General features: G+C 58.1%; 1 protein-coding gene across 2 annotated transcripts in view; it reads left to right on the top strand.

Annotated features, from left to right (window-relative positions):
* UBE2H (ubiquitin conjugating enzyme E2 H) overlaps positions 1-6,436 on the top strand; it is a 51,749-nt gene extending 45,313 nt beyond the window's left edge. For both annotated transcript variants that reach the window (XM_065636189.1, XM_065636199.1), the window contains one exon: positions 2,559-6,436. In XM_065636189.1, coding sequence (XP_065492261.1) covers positions 2,559-2,683 — 125 coding nt within the window. In that variant the 3' untranslated portion in view covers positions 2,684-6,436. The remainder of the gene's footprint in view (positions 1-2,558) is intronic.
* Positions 6,437-18,761: the final 12,325 nt, after the last annotated feature.

The raw sequence follows: 18,761 nt of genomic DNA, 5'->3' as shown, positions 1-18,761 counted from the left end.
AAGGGGTTGCCTTTGTCATCCAAGGTCTTCCAGCAAATTTGGGTTCCCTTTGCTGGATCGCGTGAGGAATAACCACTTCTCTGGGTAAAAACCCCTTTTCCAGAGGGAGGTGAATTCTTGGAAAGCTTTGGGAAGGGAGCAGCTGCTACAACGTCTTGTCAGCATCCCATCCCCTTAGCTCTGCTCGTCGTCTCTTGCCCACCCACCTTCCCGTCTAAATTCTCTGAGGACACGCTGCTTTGTTTGGGTCCCTCCTTCAGTTCGTCCCTCTCGCCTCTAAAGCATGAGGTCTGGCGCACCGATTCTTCTCGCTTTGCAGTGTCCATCTCTTGGCAGATGCTCCCCAGACCCCAAAATCTTGTTCTCCGGTGCAGACGGAAGACACGATCAGACAGGGCAGAGGCTCCACCATGACACAGGCAAGCGCCTTCCAAGAACAGCGTTCTCAGCAGCCAGGACCTGAGGATGGAGCACAAAGGTCCTTTTCTGTCACCGCTATGTGGGCTCCAGCAGAGCTGAGACCTTGACCGCTCCCGTTTCCCCCCGTTTACATCGCTGCCTTCAACACTTTATCAGCTCTTAACAAGTTCTTGTAAACCAGATCTGAACAAGCTGCTTCTGTAGTCTGAGCGGGTTAATAATGCGTATTTAACAGTTCAGCCGCAGCTGCCTGTGTCCTGAGATGGAGAAGCTGAAGCTCATGGGGCTCAGAAGCACCTTCCAGCCCGTTCTCACAGCTTTTCCAGGATGGAGCAACGAGTTGGGGCTCTGTGTCCTTACATCGGCTCCAGAAATGTGGAAAAAACCCCCAGACCTCTTGCCGAGTGTTTTTTTTCTTCCAGGAGGCTGAAGGATGGAAGGGCAGAGGGAAGGAGAGCTGGCTTTAAGAACAACCAGGCTTTGCAAAGCCTTGTCTTTAAAACCTGTCTTGTAGCACTTGGTTATTTGGCATTAGACGTGTCCTTCTGCAGCTTTGTCCGTGCATCCACCTGCTGATAGGATACAGAATAAAAAGCAATAATCTCTGCTCCTGGAGGAGAGATGCTCATTCCCTGGGAGGAATTAAAGAACATCCAGTTGGGACGGCTGCTGGGCTGGCACTGGGACACAAAGGGGCTCATCTTCAAGCACAAAAGGATGGCGGCGTTCCCTCTTTCTTCAATTTTTTAAATACTGCTGTTTGCAGGAAGCTTTGTCATATTTTAGTGCCTTCGTATCTGGAAAGGTAACAAATTCACAACTGGAATTCCCCACCAGCAGCGTGAGGACAACACCCCCTCCTTCCCAAAGCGTGTGACCTGCTGTCGGGATAGGGATGTTACATCCCTTCTTCGTGCTGTGAAGCCGCTTTCTCGCTGTCAGGTGGAGAATAGGAGATAAATAAGAGGAAGGCTTGGAAGCTGAGACTGAGCACATCTTCTTTAGCCCAGTTTGGGGCCAAGTTTGCACCCCCGCTCCATCCTGCACGTGTGTAAGGAACAGAATTTCTCTGCTCAAGGTAACTCGGCAGCTGGGGACACCTCGTATGTCGGAGGGGGCACTGCGGGACCCTCCTGCATCCACAAAGAAAGGAAAGTGCTTCTCAGACTCAATCTGACTTACCTGATCCACTTTGTGTTGCGTTTTTCCTCCGTCCCTCTGCACGGGGGTGACCGTGGAATCCGCACAAGGCACAGTTGGCAGCGGTTCCCCTACCTGCCGGCAGGAATCCCAGTAAAACCAGTTTCCCCGCTTGCTGGGCAGCCTCCTGCCGGCTCCTGGCTCCAGTGCAAGGTGCTGAGCTGGGCACCGAGAGCCCGTGTGGTTTGCACCCTGCTGTGTGACACTGTTTCTGTTGGTGACCTGGGCTCCGCGGGGCTCCGTGCGGGTCCCCAGCTCATCCCGTGGCCACCACTGGATGTTCTGAGAGTAAAAACCAGAGCCCAGGGCAGACCTGTGTTTATTTTAGGGCTGGGGAACGGAGCTTTTGCTTTTTATTTTAAAAACGAAAAGTGCAGCTATTCCTGCGGTAGTTTTCTGCTCTGCTTTCCCCGTCCTTCCTTAAACTCTGCTTATGCTTATGCAGAGTTTAGTCTGGAAGTTTAGCCTGGCTCCCAACTTGGCGTCAGCGACGGTTGTTCTGTGCTATCACTTTAAACTCTGAGATCTGCATTTCTTAAAGTCAGGCTACGTAACGGTGACATCTCGGTGGCTTTTAGGTTTGTTCTCTAGATCAACATAGTAGTTCCAATTTTGGCAGTAAATCAAATTCTGTCCTATTAAGTGCGATATATCATAGCAGGGAGAACTTGGGTTCTTTCCAGCTATGAATGTACGTGATGCTGACGTAGCAGCTTTGGGATCAGACTTGTTTTCAAGAGTCTTGCACGTCTCTGAGGTCTCCATCAGTTGTTTTCACGCGTTGTCGGACGACGCTGCCTCCGGTCTGAGAAATGTCGTAACTCATCAAACACGACGTGACCCAACCAGCCGTTAGTCGTAGCTCACCCACCCTCTGCCTGTTGAATATATGCTGCTTATACGTCTTTTTTTTTTTTTTTCTTTTCTGTCACCTACAGAATACATTCAGAAATATGCAACAGAAGAAGCACTAAAAGAACAGGAAGAAGGCACCGGGGACAGCTCGTCCGAGAGCTCCATGTCCGACTTCTCGGAAGACGAGGCTCAGGATATGGAGTTGTAGTAGAAGAGGCAGCCCTGCTTTTCAGAGAGACTCTAATTTCCTAACCATGAGAAGCAGACTATAATATTCATATTTAAACAAAGCAATTTTTTTTATTACTAAACAAGGTTTTTATGAATAATAGCATTGATATATATATATATATATATATATCACCCTTTAGATCTTGATTTTTCTTGGTCATTTCTCGAACCCGAGGTGCATAGCATATTCCCACATTCCATTTTGGTAGCAATATGCAGCCCGAATGCATGCATTCAAAATTCCATTTGGCCAAGTCGACTTGTGTGCTACTGAACTGTCAGCTAAAAAATAAAAAACCAGCTGCCCCGGTAGGTAGGGAGTTAGCAAAAAAAAAAAAAAAAGAAAAAAAATATGAAAAAAAAAAAAAAAGATGTTTGCTTTCTTATCGATGTTTCCAAAGACACCACCTTGGATGCGAACGTTGGGACGGCGTTTTGCTCGAAGTCTAAAATCTTGGGGGATGATACTGACCGTGTAGATCAGACAGTGGAATGAAAGGTGCTCCTTCAGGTCAACCTTGCTGGTCGTATTTGACATGGAGTCACATTAAAAAAAAAAAAAATAACTAAAAATAAAAACAATACAAATGCATGGAGCTATTCAGAGCATTGAAGCTTAAAAGTTTTGACTTGGATTTTAAGTCCGTTTTTATATGTGGACTCCTGCCTGCCCTGGCGAACCGTAGGGACTGACAACCACTGGTCTATTCGCTTTGGGGACTTTGGAAAACCTTCACCTGGATGTTAATTCACTTTCTTGGTCTGGATGACGAGCTGTTCCCTTTTCTGGGAGGAAAAAAAACAAAATAAATAAACCACAAGCGATGCTTTCTGAACAGTGCTTTGATTTAGCTGGAGCACATGTGAAGTCAAACTCTGTCATAGTTGGAAACTGCTGCCCTTTAACGGCTTCAAGTTTGCTTTATTTTATTTTTTTTTTTTTTAATTATTGTTATTTTGTTTTTTCTCTTGCTTGAAATATGGTGAAACACCTCGCAGACACTCTCCGTCTCCTCAGAGGGTCCTCGGACCGGATGGGTTTGCCTTGCTGAGAGCTTCAGATCCACCAAGATCGGCCCATTGCCCGTAGTCCACGAATCCATCGGCACTGATTTGATTTTCCTTTTTTTTTTGGTTTCCCCCCCACCCCATTCCCCTTCTGCACCAGCTTTGTAGCCACCTGCTTGTGTGTGTGCCACAGGATTAAAATTTCTTAAAAGTTAACGAAGAATATGATCTAGAAAAAAAAAAAAAAAGAATAAAAAAAGCCTAAAAGCGCCAATTGAGGAAGCAAGTGAATCTGCTCTGGTTTGGTTTATTTTTTTTTTCTTAATTTTTTTTTTTTTTTCCCAGGATGCTTCTGAAACGTTTGATTTCTCTTGGCGTCTTTCAGCAAGCTGAGATTTGTTTGTTTGCTTTAATGCTACGAAATCTAATCTAGTAAACGTCTCCCCGGGATGCCGGGATACTTGAATTTGGGTCATTGTGCATTGGAGATTCCAACTAAGCTGGATTTTTAAAGCTGAATGTTACCTGCTGTATTTTTTTTTGCGGGGGGGGTGGTTCTGGAGGGGTTTGGACACGACGTTTTCATTTGTGGTGCGACCTACGGGACAGCGCATGGAAAAATCACCCACCGCGAGCAACACTCGAGCGGAGTTTTGAATGTCAGACCTGGTACATTTGTCATTTTCCCAGAGTTGTTTTTTCTTTAGAAAGTTTCGAGTCGTCGGGGTTGGAAGGTTCCAATCCTATTTCTCATTCATAAAGCACAATCAATTTGTTGTTATCCTTTCTTTCGGGGGGGGGGAAAAAAAAAAAGCCTCGTAAAGTCCCACTTTGCTTTAGCATGATTTTCCTTAATAAAAACTATACAAAGAATTTCCTTTACGTTCATTACGGGCACAAAGCAAAGGTTTTTTCCTCCTCTTTTTCCCCCTTTTTTTTTTTTTAATTTCCAAGCAGTAACGTTAGGGCTGTTGCTAGTGATGTGCTGAAGTTCTCTATCTAGCATTTGTGGCTTGTCGGAAGGGTAATATTAACTATTTAACATGTAATGGTGTACTTAACTCTTATCTAGCACGCTGGTTTTTCTCATTTCTTTGGGGCGGGAGGGGCCACGTTTTGCTGGCACTTGTTGAACTTGCTTTATCTGCCGACCCGGCAGTTTGCTTGTGCTATAACCTTTTACTTGTAGGTGCTACTTAGGAGTAGAGTTAAGTGCTGGGTGGTGATATATCAGTTTAAAAGATTTAAAAAAAAAAAAAAAAAAAAAAAAAAAAAAAGGAAAAAAATCACAATAAAAATTTGTATTTTTTCAATATTGTATAAAACTAGTGTTCTAATTACCTCATCCCCCCTTCCTTTGCAGGTGTTGCTTCCCCGACACTCCATTTAGTGCATCCAACCTCCCGTACGTTCCCCCCGCCTTCTCGTGGGAAACGCAGATTCTGCTAAACGGGGATTTTTCCACCAAAAATACTGGTGAGGCCGAGGGGGCTCGAGGGGTCTAGAGCCCCAAAAATGTGTCCCCGGCCCCCCCGAGCTGCCACAAAACTCGCCACCCGGGCACAGAGGGTTTCCCGGAGGAAAACCCGGCTGCCAAAATGCTGCTTTTTAAAAAAAAAAAAAAAAAAAATTTAAAGAAGCTTCTAGGGGTTGAGATGGGTCGGGAGCGTCTGCACCTGCCCTGTACCCCGTGATCATCCCCTCCATCATTTTTCACCTCTATTTTTTCTCGAATCTCCATATTTCTCCCAAAATAACCCTCCCCCGCAACCAGTTTGTAAATAAAACTACGCCTACTTAGTCTGGAAGAAAAGGTGGAGCCGTATTGAAGCGAGAGAGCTCTTTTTTTTTTGGAGGGGTTTCTTTTCCTTCTCCTTCAGCAAACGGTGGTGGTGTCACCGTCGGGGTGACGGGAATTTCTCTGCCAACCCGCTGGACCCCGGGTTGAATTCTCCGCTATTTTGGAAACAGCCTTTGGCTTCTGTTCCCGTGAGCCCTCCTTTCGCCCCGTCGAGGTTTTCGCGTGACGTTAAAGCTGAGTTGCCGTGTCCCTCGGGGGCGCTGGTGCCTCCGGTCCCACCGTCACCCTCCGTGGTGAGTTTTTCCCTCCGTGGTGAGTTTTTCCCCACCCGCGGCTGGGTTTGGTGGACGCGGAAGGATCCGGACGTGGGGACAACCCCCAGCAGAGCTTTGTCACCAGCCCGGACTCGTCCTCCGGCCTCCGTGGTTGAACCCCAACCCATCTCTCTCTTCTTTACGCCTCCATCCATCCCTTCAAACGCGCCGGAGAGACGGGACGCCCCATCCCGTCCCCTCCTGGTGAGTGTCCCCATCACCTGGGACCCTCCTCTGGGAAGGCTGGGAGGCGTTTGACGATCTTCTCTTATTTTTGCTTCTTTTTATTGCTCGTTCGAGTCCTGCTGGCACTTTAGCGGGGGTGTTTGCAGCGTGAGAAATGGCCATGACTTGACCCCCTGGGTTTGGTACCTGTCGTGTGATACTTGAAGAGATCAGGGGTGTTTTGCCCTTTGTTTGAGTCACCTCTTTATTTTTTCTTATTTTTTCTCCTCTTTTTTTCTTGCGTTGTCGATGCAGTGGGCACATCTGCCACCCCGATGAAAAAATGCCTCTTCTCTAAGAGTATAACCTCTCCAATAGTTGTGTATAATTAAAGAACTGTAAACTTTTTTTTAAAAAAAATAAAATATGTATATACCTTGAAGCTTGGCTGATGCTTCATGGCTGATAGCTTGGGCTTGCAGGGAGGACCATGGACCTTCCCGCGTTGACTCCACGTCCCACCAGGACTTCACCCGTGACCCGTCTACACCAGATGGAAGCCCTTCCAGGGAATCTTCTGCCTGGAGATGATCTGCTGGAGGTGGAAGCAGAGGCTGTGGGTTGGCCTGGATGATCTCCAGAGGTCCCTTCCGCCCCCAACCAGTCTATGATTCCGTCATCGTGCACACCCAACGCGTTGATGGGCGTTCTTGGCGTAGTTGGCTCCTTCTCCAGCTCTTTGCGGGTGGCCGGGTGATGTCCTTCCATGCCCGGTGACTACGACCGAGGCACCGAAGCTGGTTTTTAAGGTTTTAGACTGGAAACGAGTGTTAAGTGCAGCCACAGGGCATCCATCCTGCCCTCATAGGGTGGATTTCTTCCGAGGTTCCTTCTTGCAGCAGGACAGGTCATTGCAGACGACGCCACAGCCATTGTGGGAGCCGTGTTTGGTGGCCCATAATTACGGCAGAGGTGGCTGTTTTCTGTATAATCACGCATAATTTTGGCTTGATGTTGTGGGGGGGATTCGGACAACGTATATGGGGGATGAGACCAGGAGCGGGGGCAGTTCAGGGACCCCCGAGCTGGTGTTTTGGGGGCCACGGGTGACCAGGGAAGGTGACAACAGCCTGGCACGTGGCTTGTCCTCAGCCTGCTTTAACTCGCTGCAGCTGCTGTCCCAAATTTGGTGGCGCTGAGCAAGACCTTCCTCTCCATCCTCCTCCTCCCGCACTCTTCCAGGTCCAGCCAGGGCTGCTTGTCACCCGAGGACCCAGCCTGGGGACAGGGTGGCAGGTCCGTGTCGTGCCAGTGCCACCTGCTGCCAGCACCCAGCCCTGGGCACCTTCGGGTGCTGCTGGGTGCAGGTGGGTGGGGACACCCTGTCCCAGTGACACCTCTTGGGGCCACCAGCCCTCCGGGCTCTGGCCCTTGCCCTGGGCACCTGTACCCCCTCTGCTGTGTCCCCTCCAATTAGGGGTGGCTTTCCGTGCCAGCTGGGGGGGGTGACACGGTCCCTTCTGCCCAGCAGGTGGCCCCCGTGCCACACCAGTGGCCTCCCACTCTGCCCAGTTCAGGGTAGAGCTGGCCCCGGTGCTGGGCTCCCTCCCTGTCCCCTGGATGTGGCCCCATCGCCGCTCTGTCCCCTGGATCCCAGGTGCCACCCACGGTCCCCACTCAGGGTTTGGGGCTCAGCTTTGCCTGGTCCGCGCTCCCACGGACCCCCAGGAGGTGGGTGCTGCTTGGGGGGCTCAGTGCTGGGGTGACATGGGGGACACGGTCCCATAGCCGGTGGTGGGTGCTGCTTGGTGCTCCCAGGAGGACCTGGAGGCCTCATCCTGCCCTGTCTGTGTTGATGCTGAAGGACATTGAAGGGCAAAGCACTGAGCACTGGACACCCCCGGGCTCTGGGGGCCATCACCGTGGTGCTTTGGGTGCCATCACCTTGGGGCTCTGGGTGCCACCTCCATGGACATCTGGGTACCATCCCCATAGGGCTCTGGGTGCCATCCCCACAGTGCTTTGGGTGCCATCCCCATGGGGCTCTGGGTACCATCCCCATTGTGTTTTGGGTGCCATCCCCATGGGCTCTGGGTGCCATCCCCATGGTGCTTTGGGTGCCATCACCTCGGGGTTCTGGGTGTCACCTCCATGGGGATCTGGGTACCATCCCCATGGAGCTTTGGGTGCCATGTCCTCTGGGCTTTGGGTGACATCCCCATAGTGCTTTGGGTGACATATCCATGGGACTATGGGTGCTATCCCCATGGGGCTTTGGGTGCCATCTCTATGGGGATATAGGTGCCATCCCCAGGAGGTCTGGGTGCCATCCCCATGGTGCTTTGGATGCCAACCCCCCAGGGCTCTGGGTGCCATCTCCATGGGGCTGTTTGCTACCACCACAGGGCCTTGAGCATCTTTCCCACAGGGCCCTGGGTGCCATCCCCATGGTGCTTTGGGTGCCATCTCTATGGTGATCAGAGGACCTTCCCCACAGGGCTTCAGCTGCCATCCCCAAGAGCTTTGGGTGCTATCTCCACATAGCTCTGGGTGCCATCTCCACAGGGCTGTTTGCCGTCCCCCATGGTGCTTTGGGTGCCACCTCCATGGGGATCTGGATGCCACCTCCATGGGGGTCTGGGTGTCATCTGCACACAGCTCTGGGTGACATCCCTGTGGAGTTCTGAGCACCTTCCCTGCAGGGCTCTGGGTGCCATGTCCAAGGGGCTTCAGGTGCCTTTGTCAGAGGGCTTTGGGTGCCTTCTCCATGGGACTCTGGCTGCCATCCTCATGAAAGTCTGGGTGCCATCTCCATGGGGACCTGGGTGCCATCACCGTGGAGATCTGGGTGCCATGCCCAAGGGACACTGGGTGCCCTCTCCATGGGACTCTGGCTGCCATCCCATGGGGTTTTGGGTGCAACCCCTGTCAGGTTCTTGTTGCCACCACCACAGAGCCTGGGATGTCATCCCTGTGGGGATCTGGACACCATGTCCGTGGGGCTCTGGGTGCCATCCCCATGGCTCTGTGAGGTGGGGGACAAGCCAGCAGGTGCTCAGGGCTCTGGGCCTGCGGCTGCTGACAGGGTGAGTGGGATGTTCCCTCCTCTCCTGGCTTTGTCCCCATACCGGGTACCAGGACCTTCCACTGCAGGAATGGCTCTCCGTGCCCCTTCAACACCCATCTGGATGCGACCCCAAGGGATGCCAGCACTGCCGAGGCCACCATCCCCAGGGGGGACATGCACCTGCGAGCCCCAAACGGGCACCGAGACTTACGGTGACCCCGATGGCCACGGGGGACACCTGAGCCTGCTCCGCCTGCCCCGCACCGGCTCCGGTTACGTCCCGAATTGTTCCCTCCCGGCTGGAAGAAATGCCGTCAGCGCCGGCGGATCGGTGGCCATTACTAATGCATGATGCTCCGGCGGGAGACGGCTGCGCCCGACCCCCCGCAACAGGGCTGGGCCCCCCCAAACCACCTGCATCCCCCAGGGAGGGCTGGAGGGACAGAGCTGGGTTTGGGGAGGGGTCTTGTTCCCTCCTGGCTTCATCCAGGCCCTGAACATCAGCTCAGGCCGGCGCTGGCCGTGTCCGCCCAAGGCGGCGGGCCAGGGCCCGGTGAACACGCGTGGTCCAGCTGGAGCACGAGCGCTGGGGCCGGGGCCGTGGCCACGCTTGTCCGAGAAGGACCCACCATCCCGACCGCACCCCGGGTGACCAGCAGTGGTTCTGCAGAGGACTTCACAGCTCGGTGCATGTTTGCTGACAAATAATCTGTTTTCCCCATAACCGGTGATTCTGCCCCATTTGCAGCCAGGAGTTCTCCATCCCTTCCTAATTTTTAGCTCTTTTTCCCCAACTCCTCTCCTTCACCCCCAGTTTTCCTTCTCCCCAGCTGAGTGCGGTGGTGCCGAGCCCGACACCTTCACCTCTCGCACACCCAGGACCAAGATCCCCCGCGAAGCCGGGGTGGTCCAACCCAGCAGGGGGGATGCGCATCCCTGCACATCCCGCCTCAGGGTGACACCCATCAGGATCAACAGCAGCACCAACCTCCCCATCCCTGAGCTTCAACCCTATTTTTAAGCCAAGATCTCACGGTTAGCGGCGGGGGGTGGATTTTGCCAGCACCAGCCTCACCGGTGCCGTAAAATGTGCCGAGGAGGGCTCCCTGGCTAATGCACTCAGATTGCGTTCCCTCATCCCTCCGCATCAATATTGCATTATCGTTTCCATCCCCATCTGAGCCCAGCGAGGAGCCGCGGAAAGAAACCCGGCCCCGGCCGAGCCCCCGCACCGAGCGTCGCCGGGTCTCGGCTTTGCCCGACCCCGCTCCGCCTTTCCAGCGTCTCTTCCAGGTCCGTCTCCATTAAATATTCGGCTGAGGAACAAAAGACGACGACGTAAATTTTTAAACAGGGCCATTTGCTCCGCTCAGTTTACGTGGGCTGAGGCCCCGATGAAATTTTGGCTGTACCTTTGTGGAGCCAAAATATTGATGGTGCTGGGGAGAGGGATGAGCCTGGCGCCGAGGGGTCCCATGCTGAGCTCGGGTTGCACCATGCAGGTCATCCATGGTGCCTTCCAGCTCTTGGGGACCATCCTGGGGTCTCAGGGACCATCCCTGGGTATGAGGATGATTCCAGGTGCCTCCTTGCTTGAGGACCATGCCAGGGCCTTGGGGATTGTTCATGGCGCCCCCTGGTTGGGAACAGTCCTGGGATCATGGGGACCACCCTGGGGTCTCATGGTCCATCCCTGGCCATTAGGGACCATCCAAGGTTCCTCCCTGTTCGGTGACCATCCTGGAGGCTGAGGGATCATCCTGGTTTCCGGGGACCATCTGGGACGCTTCCCTGCTTGGGAACCGTATCAGAATCTCAGGAACCATTCCAGAGTCTCCAGGGTCATCCTGGACTCTTGGGGACCATCCTTGCACCTGGAGACCATCCAAGATGCTTCCCTGCTTGGGAACAATCCTGGAATCTTGGGGACCACCCCAGGTCATGGGGACTATCCCAGGTTCTTGTGGACCATCTGTTTGGGGACCATTCAGGGGTCTTGGAGACCGTCCTAGGGTCTAGGGACCATCCGGGGTGCCTCCTTACTTGGGGACCATCCCAGGGTGTCAGGGACCACCCCAGGCTCTTGGAGACAGTCCCAGATTCTGAGGACCATCCCGTGGCATGCAGACCATCTGGGGTGCCTTGGCAACCATCCTGGCATCTTGGGGACCACCTTGGGCTCTCGGGGACCATCTCAAGTCTTGAGGACTATCTGAGGTGCATCCTTGCTTGAGGACCATCCTGTGCTCTTGGAGACCACCCACAGTGTGTCCCAGCTCAGGGACCACCCCAGGGTTTGGACCCATCCTGGGGGACCACCCAGGGTTCCCCCTTTCTCCAGCACGCCCTTGGGGTGCAACAGACATCAAGATGGAGCTCGGCCCCATCCTGATGGTCCCCCAAGATCCAGCACCCTCACCCCATCCCAGCCCTCTCCTCCTCCTCTTTTGGGGGTGCTGTCCCCCACCGACCCACTCCCCCCGTGCTTCACAGCCCCAAACGCATCTTCCCCAAAAAAAAAAAACCCCAGGAGGCACGGACCAGCTTCTCCCACCCTCCATCCCGCGGCCCGTGGCAACCCGATCCCGGTCCCAGCGGGCAGCCTGGCCCCAAACTGGTCGGGCTGGTTTGCCGCACTGGAGCCCAGTGCTGCACACGCACCTTCCGGGGAGGGGGGAGCAAAGGGGGGGCTGCAGTGACACCCCCCATATATATATATATATATTGATATATATATTGTTTGCATCTGTGTGGGTCTGCGTTGGGTGTGGGGTGGTTTGGGTTTTTTGCGGGGGGAGGGGAAATTTAATTGGAGGGGGATGATTTGGGAGGGGGGGATGCAATTTTAGGGGAGGGGGGATGTAATTTCTTTTGGGGGGGAGAATTTAATTGGACAGAGATTATTTGGGAGGTGGGGATGCAATTTTAGGGGAGAGGGGATGTAATTTTTTTTTGGGGGGGAGGGAAATTTAATTGGAGGGGGATGACTTGGGAGAGGGGGATGTAATTTTAGGGGAGAGGGGATGTAATATTTTTTTTGGGGGGGTGCACCGGTGCGGGCCATCCCCGTGGCTCCGGGGCTGGGGCAAAGCGGGGGGGGGACGCCTCCATCAGCCCGGGGACAGCCGGGGAGCCACGGCCCCCCCGTGGCCATCACACCAGCCGTGCGGGGCCGCGCCCCCCCCGCGGCCCATCCCCGTCCCCTCGGGGCGGGCGGCGGCAGCTGCGGGCGCGGCGGCTCCTCTCGGGTTGCGCTCCGGGGGGAGTGAAAAGCTACGGGGGGAGAGGTCGGGATCGTTTTCCGTCTCCCCCCTCGCGGCGGGGGGCGGGGGGGGGTTAGTTTAGGGAGCGGGAAACCGGATCGGCCGCGCTCGGGCGGCTCAGGTGCGCGGCCGCCGCCGCCGCCGGTGTCCGGTGTCCGACAGCCGGTGAGCGGCCCCGACGGCAGCGCCGGGGCGGGTCGGCTCGGACCCGCTTATAAAAATCCCCCCCCAAGGGGAAGGAACCGCCGGTTTAGGGCTCGGCCCTTCCCCGGTCCCTACCCGGCCGCCGCCCCCGGGATGGAGCCGCCCGCCCCGAGGCCGCGGTGATGGGCGGCCGCGCCTCCCGCCCCATTAAGGAAAGGAGAGGGGCGGGGGGGTCCTTTCTGCTTGGCTTAGGAGCCCCCCCCGCGCTGCGGGAGCACTCGGGGGGGGGTCCCAGCAGCAGCGCCCCGAGGTGGGTGAAGGGGTAACGGGGGGAGCTACCGCCCCGGGGGTGGGGTACGGGGGTGTGGGGGGGGTGGCCCAAGGTGAGCCCGGCCCCACCCCCCCTCCCCGTTCCACCCCCCCCGCCACATGCCCGGCTCCACCTTCCGGGGCACCTGGGCCAATTGGGAGCCGCAGGGGGGTCCCCCCCGGCCGGGCTAAGGCCGCTGCCGCCGCCGCTCCCCGGCCACTCGGGCGAGCGCCGGGGCGGCGGTGGGGACCCCCCCGGGGAGCACGGGGGGGACAGTGGGGGTCCCGTGTCCGCCCATCCCCGGGGTGACCCCCCCGCTCCCTCCCGTCGGGTCCCGCTTTGGCGGAGGCAGCGCGGGGAGCAGAGGTAAGTGCGGCCGCCTCGGCCCCGGGGTGGGGGGGGCGGGTCTGGCTGGGGACCCCCCCGGGGCTCAGGGACACCCCCCGCTTCCCTCTGGCCCCCCCACGCAGGATCGGGCCCCGGGGCGGCGTGTGCCACCCTCTCCCCGCTTTTCCTCGACGTGGGGTCCCCCCCGATTCGGACCGAACCCCCCCCAACTTCTCCTCTCTCCAAGCGCCCCCCTCCCTGCCCGCGGGGTCCCCCCGAACCTTTGCCGTCGGTGGGAGTTGGGAGGGGGCGGTCGCATCATTCGCATCCCATAGGGGCAAAGCGGGTGACAACGAAATGGGGGTCTGGCCCCATCGCCTGCAGCCGCGGCCGCCCCTCGGCCTCGGGGGTGTTATTTCGGGGTTCGGGGGTGCCCCCCCAACCCGCCCGGTGCGTTCTGTCACCACTTTGCAGCCCCGATGGCAGCTCCGGTGTCAGCAAATAGCGCTCCTAACGAAAGCCCGGCCGAGGGGACCCCCCCAGCCTGGGAGGGGTGCTGCTTTTTGGGGGGGTGTCCATACCCTCCACCCCCGGGTAAACACCCCCCTGTCCCCCCCGCCAGCACCGCGGGGCTGCGGAGGGACCCTGGGGGGGCTCAGGCGTGGCCCCAGCCCAGCCTGGGGACCCTGAAGCCTCCGCCGGGGGGGCAGGGTGGGGTCCCGCCCCAGGCCGGGGGATGCTCTGGGGTGAGGGGGGTCCCCCAGGTGCTGGGACAGCCGTGGCGGGTGTCTCCAGCACCACGGCACAAATCTGCCCGGTTTAGCCCCAAAACGGGGCTCCCGGCTACTCCATCCCTGTCCCCGTCCCCGTCTCCGTCCCTGTCCCCATCTGAAGCCCTGTCCTTGTTCCCGTCTCTGTCCCTGACCACGTTCCCGTCCCCGTCTCCATCCCTGTCCCCATCCCTGTTCCTGTCTCCGTCCCCATCTTTATCCTCGTCCCCACCCTTGTCCCTGTCTCTCCCCATGCCTCTCTCCATCCCTGTCCCCATCTTTGTCCTGTCTCTGTCCCCATCTCCATTCCCATCCCTATTCCGCCTCCATCGCCGTCCCCACCCTCATTCCCACCTCTGTCCCCATCCCTCTGTCCCTGTCCCCTTCCTTGTCCCCATCCCCGTCTCCACCTCAGTTCCCAATCCAATCCCATCCCCAGGTCCCCGTCCCATCCCATCCCCATCCCCATCCCCACCCGGGCTCTCCCCAGCCACCCACTGGTGGTACCCAAGGAGGGGGAACCTGCGTTCCCAAGATTTGGGGTGTCAAACACGGCCGGCCGCCATCCCCCCCAGCACCCCACAACAGGGGTGACATTGGCGGTGGCCCCGAGCCACCGCGGTGCCCATCCCTTGGCGAGGCAGAGGCCGAGCACCATCTTGGTGCCACCAGCATCCCCGGCTGACACCAGTGGCCTTTTGGCGTTGGGGACGGGATTTTTGCCCCACTGGCTCCCTCAATGGTGCTCGGGGACCCCAACGTCCCCACGCCGAAGGTCTCGGGCCTTGCGGCAGAGCCGTTGGAGGGGCTGCGGGGAGCGGGGCCGGGGGGGCCCCGGGGGGAGCAGCATCCGCAATGCGGCAGCTCCCAACGTCACGAGCCGGGGTGCGGCGGCTCTGCAGAGGGGCAGGCTCAGCCCCGCGGCCTGGGCTGCCGCAGTGGCCTTGCCCAGAGCCGGGGGGACGGGGACAAGAGGGGACACCCCCCGAAGCTGCCGCCCCATCCTCAAACCGGGTGGGATGTGGCAGCCGCCGCCGCGGGGCCCGATCCTGCCTGGCGCGGTGCCGGGGCGGCCGACGGCAGGGATTAGGCGAAGCCGTCACTTTCAAAGTCACGCCAAGGATGGCGACGGGTTCGGCCTCGGGTTCGGCCTCGCCCGCGGGCCCCAGGGACCCGTGTCCCCAAGCCACCGCGGCGCCAGGGCGGTGTCCCCCAGGTGAGGACGGTGCCGCGGCCTTGGGGGACTTCCCTTCCTTTGGGGCTTTGGGGGGGCTCCTCCAGGCTTTCGGGGTGCGATGGCTTCGCTGACGGAGCCCAAAAGGTGGGTGCAGATGGGGGGGACACATCTGTCCCCACCGGCGTTAATCCCTCCACGCGCCACGCTGCCCAGCTGACGGGGATGGCCAAGCCGAGCGAGCGCCGCCGCGCGCCTTCAGCCCCAAATTTGAGGCCGGACGGGACGCGAGGGGTCGGTGGCTGAGTCCCTGCGCGGGGGTCGACTCCTGCCACCGGATTTGGGGGCACCCCGAGCTCATCCCGGCGCCGCTCGGCTCGTTGGGGCCTCGGCTTGGCCGACACAAAGGACACTTTGTGCCTTCCTCCTCCTCCTCCTCCTCCTCCGCTGCCACCGTGGCCGCTGGGGACGGTGTCGCGGCACCCGGGGGGTTCGCAGCGCTGGGGGGGCTTTGCAACCATCTGGGGGGGTTGCAAGAGTCATTTTGGGGGGGGTCTGCAACCTTCTGGGGGGGTCTGCAACCTTCTAGAGGGTCTGCGACCTTCCGGGGGGGGGGTCGCAAACACTTGGAGAGTCTGCAACATTTTGGGGGGGGGTTTGCAATGTGCTTTTTGGGGGGGTTGCAGCCGTTTTTAGAGGGTTTGCAACCATTTGGAAGGTCTGTGTCCATCAAGAGCATTTGCAACAAAATATTAAGGAGGGGGTTTGCAACCTTTTGGGAGATTTGTAGCCATCCATGGTGGGGGGGGCTGTAGACATCCATGCAGTCTTCGGGGCGGGGGGTGGTTTGCAATGTTTTGGGGTGGCTTGCAGCCATTTAGGGGGTTTGCAACCAAGCAGGGGTTTTGCAACTTCGTGCTGAGGTCGATCCACTGAGGTTGCGACCTTTTGGAAGGGCCGCGAGCATTTGGGGTGGGGTGGCGGGGAGAGGCTACAACTAGTTTGGGGGTTTGCAACCTTTTTGGGGGGCTTGCAGCCACTCGGAGGGTTGGTTGCCATCCAGGGGGTTTGCAAACTTTGGGGAGGTTTGCACCATTCTGAGGAGTTTGCAGCCGTCTGGATGCTTTGCAAGCACGCAGGGGAGGTTGCAACCTTTTTTTGAGGGGGGGGCGGTCTGTGACAATCCAGGGGGTTTACAACCTTTCAGGGGGTTTGTAACATTTTAGGGGGGGGGCGTTTCCACCCATTGGGGGATTCGTGACTATTTTGGGGGTTTGCAGCCGTTGGGGGTTTGCAGATGGGCCGAGACACCCCCGTAGCCCCGCAAAGGCGGCGGCTGGAAATGGCTTCCAACGTGGGTCCCGGCGTCACCGCGGCCCCGGCTCACCGCGACGCATCCCCAAAAATCGCCGGCACTCCACCAGCCGAGCCGGGGACCGGATTTTCCCCGGGGCAGCAGCATCGGGGGTGAGCACCTCTCTTCATTTGGCGTTTTCCGAAGCATTTTGCTGATGGATAATAATTTATTCTCGTATTTTTCCATTGCTGTTCCGATGTAGACTGGGCCGGGTGCGTTCAGCTCTCACTTACGGAGGATTTTGGGGGAAAACTATGAAAAAAAAAAAAAAAAAGAAAGGTGCGAGCTCGCTACTCCTGTTCTGTGTATGGCACTGGTAGAATTCACTGTGCAACCCCGCGGTCAGTGAATTACCATAGGGCCATAAACAGAGCAGAGAAAGACCCGCGAGCCCCGGCGGGGCCGTCGCCGACGCCGCCTGGCCCGTTTTGGCACTAGCACATTTTTGCTTTGATTTGTAGCTTTTGAGCAATTATGTGTAGTGCCAATATGGGAGAAGGCGGAGAGAGCAGCGCCGGGGTGGGGGGGCACGGGTTGAGCGTCGGTGCTTTCAGCGGGAGGATGCTGCTGGGGATGGGAAGGGGGAAAGCACCCCGAGATCGCTGGGGTGACGGAGGGGTGGCCGTCAGACCCCATCCACGGGTGCCGTTGGGTGGGTGTCCGTCCCAACGTGCTGTCCCGGCCCGTGGAGGCATCTCGGCCAGGCCGTGTCACCACGGTGGCCATCGTGGGGAGGATGAGACCCACTTCTTGTCCCCTCCTGGACCGCGGTGGTGGCATCTCCCCAGGGTTGAGCCACACGTCATCACAGGAGTCCTCAGGGGCTGCGCGTGGAGTTTTCTGCCGGAATGGGTGAATTTTAAATTTTTTTCTTCCTATTTTTTTGCAGCTTTCCGGGCGTCGCGCCGCGGCCACGTGTCCCCACCTTGTCCCCGTGCCAGGGCCCGGCGGCTGAGCTGGTCCCGGTCCCGGGGCTGCCTTTGGCAATGGTAGAACTCACACTGGTGCGGTAGCAGGATCCGGTGGTTCTAGACTTGCCAACTACAGCTCCGGGGAACCGCTGCGGATTCGGGGCCCCCCTGGCACCCATGGGTGCAGCCGGGCACCCCGAGCATCATCCCCCACCCACCCAGAGTCTGGGGGTGCTCATGGGGTCCAGCGTGGGTTTGGGGGGGGATGCGGTGGGTGTCTGTACATGGGGATGATGATGCTGAGCACCCACCCGGCAAAAGGAGGGGGTCTGGCACGTCAGGGTGTCTCTGGGGAGCGGGGGGGACAGGGACCTGCCACATACGGGTCATTGGAGCGTGTCCCTGCGTGACGCCAAGGGCTGATCCGGCCCCACGACGTGGGCAGGGCGGCTGGGGGGGGATGAGGTGGCCAGTTCCTACCCCAGCCCTGGATCCAGCCCCTGGCCCTGGATCTGCACCCAACCCAGCCCCTCGTCTGCGGCGAGAGGGGGAAACTGAGGCACCGGTGAGGCAGCTTGTGGTGACAGCTGCCGCGTGTCCCTGGGAGCAGGAGGGATGGGGACAGCTTTGCGGGGGGGACAGGGGTGAACATGCAAAGGTGCAGCTCTGGGCTGATATATTTGGGGGAATAAGGGGGGTGGGGGGCTTTGCGCGCCCCCTCCACCCCCCCCGTCACCCCTGGGGAGCAGGGATGTGCCCCCCCAGGGCTGGGGGGGCTGTGGCTGGTGGGATATGTAGGGCAGCGCTGGGTGATTACAGGTTTTTCGGCATAAGCCCGCGGAGATTGGATCACGCTGGATTAGGCTGCACGGCCAAATCATCCTCCCTGCGCTGGGGGGCGGGGAGGGACGGACAGACAGAGGTGCCCATCGCCCTCCCGCGCTGGGGGGGCACAGGCTGTCCATGTGTCTGTCCATTCATCCATCTGTCTGGCCATCCAGCGGGCAAACCTCCGTCCAGCCACCCCGCCGTTGTCTGTATGACCATCCGTCCCTCTGTCTGTCCAGCTGTTGAAACATCCATCTACCCGTCTGCCTACCCATCTACCCAGACATAGACCCAACCCTCTGTCCATCCGTCTGTCCAAGCTGCCAGCCATTGCTCCATCTATCAGACCACCCACCCATCCATCCACCAGTCCATCCATGCATCCACCAGTCCGTCCATCTCTCTGTCCAACCAGCCATTGATCCATCTCCCAGGCTGTCTGTCTGTCCATCCATCCCTCCTCCAAGTGCTGGGTTTAACCCCCCAATAGGCTCAGCCTTTCCAAGCCCCACCCCAACAGGCCACGCCCACACAAGAAGCTCCACCCCCTCCCAAGAGGCTCCACCCCCATGACCCCCCACCCTGTTGGGGTCGCCCTGCGGACCCCCGCCCCCCA

Source organism: Caloenas nicobarica, chromosome 1 (assembly GCF_036013445.1).
Source record: "Caloenas nicobarica isolate bCalNic1 chromosome 1, bCalNic1.hap1, whole genome shotgun sequence".
Lineage (NCBI taxonomy): Eukaryota > Metazoa > Chordata > Aves > Columbiformes > Columbidae > Caloenas > Caloenas nicobarica.
This window is presented reverse-complemented; position numbering and strand designations above follow the sequence as displayed.